Source organism: Quercus lobata, chromosome 2 (assembly GCF_001633185.2).
Source record: "Quercus lobata isolate SW786 chromosome 2, ValleyOak3.0 Primary Assembly, whole genome shotgun sequence".
In the NCBI taxonomy this organism is placed as follows: Eukaryota; Viridiplantae; Streptophyta; class Magnoliopsida; order Fagales; family Fagaceae; genus Quercus; species Quercus lobata.
In genome coordinates, this window is record NC_044905.1 from 3,178,709 (window position 1) to 3,183,790 (window position 5,082).

General features: G+C 43.0%; 1 protein-coding gene across 1 annotated transcript; it reads right to left on the reverse strand.

Moving 5' to 3' along the window:
- Positions 1-2,690: 2,690 nt before the first annotated feature.
- Positions 2,691-4,159, reverse strand: LOC115978089 (paramyosin-like). Its single transcript, XM_031100115.1, has 2 exons — positions 3,770-4,159; positions 2,691-3,569 (listed from the first exon to the last, which is right to left on the reverse strand). Exons 1-2 carry the CDS (start codon positions 4,157-4,159, stop codon positions 2,691-2,693), a joined length of 1,269 nt encoding a protein of 422 aa, XP_030955975.1.
- Between the last annotated feature and the right edge of the window lie 923 nt (positions 4,160-5,082).

Genomic DNA, 5,082 nt, shown 5'->3' on the forward strand with positions numbered 1-5,082 from the left:
ACAAGTACCTGCTGGTCGGCACAGACTACTTCACTAAATGGGTAGAAGCTGAGCCCTTGGCGAACATCAGAGACGTAGATGTGAAGAAATTTATTTGGAGGAACATTGTTATGCGATTTGGAATTCCCCGCACTCTCGTCTCAGATAATGGACTCCAATTTGATAGCAATGCCTTTAGGGAATATTGTTCTGAACTGGGTATAAGAAACAGATATTCCACTCCGGCTTATCCGCAAGGCAATGGGCAGGCTGAAGCTGTTAACAAAGTAATAGTCAATGGGCTTAAGAAGAGACTGGATGACGCGAAAGGAAAGTGGGTGGAAGAATTGCCACATGTGCTTTGGACGTATCGGACAACACCCCGACGTTCAACGGGGGAAACTCCCTTTTCCATAACCTATAGGGCCGAGGCCGTCATTCCCCTGGAAACTAGATTCCCAACGTTAAGGACCAGTACATTCTCTTCGGATAGTAATGATGCGATGTTGGAGAAAAGTTTGGACCTGATTGAAGAACGAAGGGAGAGCACGATGGTTCAACTAGCTTACTACCAACATAAACTCAAGCAGGGCTATGATAGCAATGTGAAGATGAGACCGTTAGCCGTAGGAGATCTGGTGCTGAGGAAAGTTCTAGGAGCCACCAAGAATCCCAGTTGGGGAAAACTGGGACCTAATTGGGAGGGGCCATATCGGATCAATTTTGTAGCGGGAATAGGAGCCTATTATCTGGAAGACCTAGATGAAAAAGTTGTACTTCATCCTTGGAATGTAAATAATCTCAAGAGGTATTATTATTAATAAAAGTATTTCAATTCAAATATCTCTTTTAATTTACATCAACCATATATCCTGTGCTCCTGCATCCTATGATGTATATTGAAATGTTAAACAGAAACTAAGTTATGTCAGGTCCTCGGACCGCAAACTTGGTGGAAATTAACGTCCTATGATGTATATTGAAATGTTAAACAGAAACTAAGTTATGTCAGGTCCTCGGATCACAAACTTGGTGGAAATTAACGTCCTATGATGTATATTGAAATGTTAAACAGAAACTAAGTTATGTCAGGTCCTCGGATCGCAAACTTGGTGGAAATTAACGTCCTATGATGTATACTGAAATGTTAAACAGAAACTAAGTTATGCCAGGTCCTCGGATCGCAAACTTGGTGAAAATTAACGTCCTATGATGTATATTGAAATGTTAAACAGAAACTAAGTTATGTCAGGTCCTCGGATCGCAAACTTGATGGAAATTAACGTCCTATGATGTATATTGAAATGTTAAACAGAAACTAAGTTATGTCAGGTCCTCGGATCGCAAACTTGGTGAAAATTAACGTCCTATGATGTATATTGAAATGTTAAACAGAAACTAAGTTATGTCAAGTCCTCGGATCGCAAACTTGGTGGAAATTAACGTCCTATGATGTATATTGAAATGTTAAACAGAAACTAAGTTATGTCATGTCAGGTCCTCAGATCGCAAACTTGGTGGAAATTAACGTCCTATGATGTATATTGAAATGTTAAACAGAAACTAAATTATGTCAGGTCCTCGGATCGCAAACTTGGTGGAAATTAACGTCCTATGATGTATATTGAAATGTTAAACAGAAACTAAGTTATGTCATGTCAGGTCCTCAGATCGCAAACTTGGTGGAAATTAACGTCCTATGATGTATATTGAAATGTTAAATAGAAACTAAGTTATGTCAGGTCCTCGAACCGCAAACTTGATGGAAATTAACGTCCTATGATGTATATTGAAATGTTAAACAGAAACTAAGTTATGTCAGGTCCTCGGATCGCAAACTTGGTGGAAATTAACGTCCTATGATGTATACTGAAATGTTAAACAGAAACTAAGTTATGTCATGTCCTCGGATCGCAAACTTGATGGAAACTAACGTCCTATGATGTATATTGAAATGTTAAACAGCAACTAAGTTATGTCAGGTCCTCGGATCGCAAACTTGGTGGAAATTAACGTCCTATGATGTATATTGAAATGTTAAACAGAAACTAAGTTATGTCAGGTCCTCAAATCGCAAACTTGGTGGAACTTAACGTCCTATGATGTATATTGAAATGTTAAACAGAAACTAAATTATGTCAGGTCCTCGGATCGCAAACTTGGTGGAAATTAACGTCCTATGATGTATATTGAAATGTTAAACAGAAACTAAGTTATGTTAGATCCTCGGACCGCAGACTTAGTGGAAATTAACGTCCTATGATGTGTATTGGAGTATTGAACAGTAACTGAGTTGTGATAAATCTTCTGATCATAAACTTAATGGGAAGTAACGCCTTGTAACACTCATTGGGGAATTAAAGAGAGATCTATAGACGTAAGTTGGCGTACAATCAAGGTACTGAAGGCATGATTTTATTTAGTTTATGAACTCTCGTAAAGAATTGCAATTGATTGGAAAGAATGCGTGCATATCTAAAACGTCTCCCTAAGACCCTGTTGTATTAATGCTTATGGCCTCTTGCTAATCATCAATTGACGACATGCGTGAGTAAAACTGCCTCATACAAGCAAAGGGTAGTAGAAATGAACCTATCCAAATTACAATAACACAGTGAACGAGTACAAAAATAACGTAAAGCAGTAAGAGCGGTAAGAAAATGAGCAAGGAAGTCCCCTACTAAATGTCTAGTTAAACTACAAAACAAGATCTACGTTTTCAATTTCAATTGGATCTTTGGGTTCTGACCAGCGGATATGTCTGCCTCCGAAGTGGTGATTCCCTCTTTGACTTTGGTAACGCCCCCAGTTGGTAAAACTGTGGAGTCCAAATCCTGTTGGAAACCTTGGGAAGCCGTCTCTGCCTCCGAAGCGGTGGTGGTCTTGTCTGGGGAAGCTCCTGGAGAGGCAAGTCCCCCTTTAGCTAGTTTCGGCTGGTCAAGGGAAGGAAAACTGTGAGGCAAAACCTCCTCGTTGAGGTTACTAACTGAAGAAGGAGCATCAGCCTGATGGGGTAGAAGAACTGAGGGGCGGATCGCCTCGGGATAGAATACGTTCTCTGGCTTACGTAACCCAGATGAGGCTTCAACCCCAACACGGTTAAGAGCCTCACTCCAAGTTCTCGCGCAGTAGATACGGCATATCTCCGGAACCTCGGCTCTCAAAGCCTTCTCAGTTTCAGCTATACCAACCTCGTAGCCTCTCTGCTCAGCTTCGTTCATTGCCTGTTCGGCATCGATTTTTGCTTTCTCGGCTTGCTCCTTGGACTTTTCAGCTCGCTCCCTTAGCTTTTGGGTTTCCTCCAGGTGCTTCCTAAGAACTAGGACTTGCTCCTGAGTCTTCTTTAAGTCAGCATTCGCCTCACACAGAAGTTTCCCTTGGTCCTCGGCCTGCTTTTGGTAGACTTCTAATGCCGACTCGGCGCTCTTGCGAGCTTGCTCTTCGACCTGTAACTTTTTCCTTGCATCAGCCAAACCCTGTTCAAATTTGGACAAGGTCTGTACAGCCGTTGTCCATCTTTTTCTTTCATCATCTAACTGATCAGAACAGGCGTTGAGCATCTCATCTAGCTTGAAAGTATTTTGGATGATCTGTAGGAAAAAGGTTAACACTATAGTCAATGAAAAGTGCGTATTGGTGAGTAACAGTAACAGAATGAAAAAGATAAAAGTTAGCTCCTTACCATGCCCAAATATCGTTTGTTGTCAAGGACGAGTTCATTCTTCCTCATATTCTTTATTTCAGCTATATCTTTTGGGAGCAATAAGGCTTCCTCTATGGCCGAGGCTACGTGACACCCTATGCCGCCGTTAAAGTGCCTTATAGATGCATCATCTCGCAGGGGCTCCCCACCGTGCATAGGTGCTGGCAACCATGCTTTTGGTTCAGGATGTTGGGAATCAGATTTCTCTTGGCCCCGCGCGGCTTGGTGCTTGGTTTTCCGCTGCTTTGCAGCTCGTTGGGCATCCTCCTCGCGAGTTGGATGAGACTTGCTCGCGTCTGCCACCTCTTTGCCCTTCTGTTCCCTGCGCCTTTTCTGCTCGACAGCGTTAGGAAGTGCTGGCTGTGGTGATGGCCGAGGAGGTTGACGAGGAGCAGGAGGAGGAGACCTAGCGGGAAGGGCTGAAGCCTGGGATGGTATTGATTTTGCAGGCGCACTCTTTCCCGGCTGACCTTCCATCAGCTCCAGCAAGCTTTTCTGGGGTTTTCTTTGTATCCCCATCTCGTCAGGATCTTCCTCGAGGATTATGGGTTGATCAAAAATCTCAAAATCGTCTGAGGACTCAAAGACTGCTACAACCTCTTCCTCGCCTTTCTTCTTTTCCTTTTTCCCTTTTATGTCCTTTTCCCTGAGGGTAGGTAGGGATGAAGGAGTTTCTGTTGAGACGCTGGTTACGAAAAGAGGCTTTGTGCGAGATGTGTATTGGGGAAGCGGAATACCCTCTGGAACAATGAACCCTTCGTAGGCAACACTGATACGGTGAAGCCGAGGATCGCGGGCTCTAATCACGCACTTCGACGCCTGAAAAGCAAAAGAAATGGGGGTATAGCCGAGAATTAAGTGTGCTGCCCGGAGCTGACCGTCAGCCTCATTCACGTATATTTCGGCTTTCAGTAACTTATCCAAGTTCGCCTTATTGACTAACTTAAGATTGGGCTTTGTGTATCGTCCATCTGCAGAACCGTTAAATCGAGAGTGAAAATTGTTGGAAAAAAAAATAATTAAAAAAGAAAAAAGTAAACGAAATGTGCTCGCGAACTAAATATTATAGATCTGTGACTACGCACCCACCTGGTGTTCCCTCTACTGTCGGGCAAGGCAAACCATCATGCCATTCCCCAGAGAGAATAAGGAAATCCTCCTTTAGGTTCTTGTTTGAAGTGGGAAGGCACTGAATCAGTCTTACCTCAGGATATCTCGACTTGAGATAATACCCCTGACCGGTTAAGTGATGGAGGTTGTACACCCAATTCACATCATGATGGGTTAACTTTAGGTCCATTCTCTTATTCAAAGCGTCTATACTCCCCAGGACCCTAAACATGTTTGGAGCACACTGGGTGGGGGATAGCCTAAAGAAGTTGAGGTAACTCCTAGTGATA

Coding starts and splice junctions, on each gene's coding strand:
- LOC115978089 (XM_031100115.1), bottom strand. CDS start 4,159: ATGGAAGGTCAGCCGGGAAAGAGTGCGCCTGCAAAATCAATACCATCC. Junction 3,570..3,769: donor ACGGCGGCATAGGGTGTCAC/GTAGCCTCGGCC, acceptor TTTTTCCTACAG/ATCATCCAAAATACTTTCAA.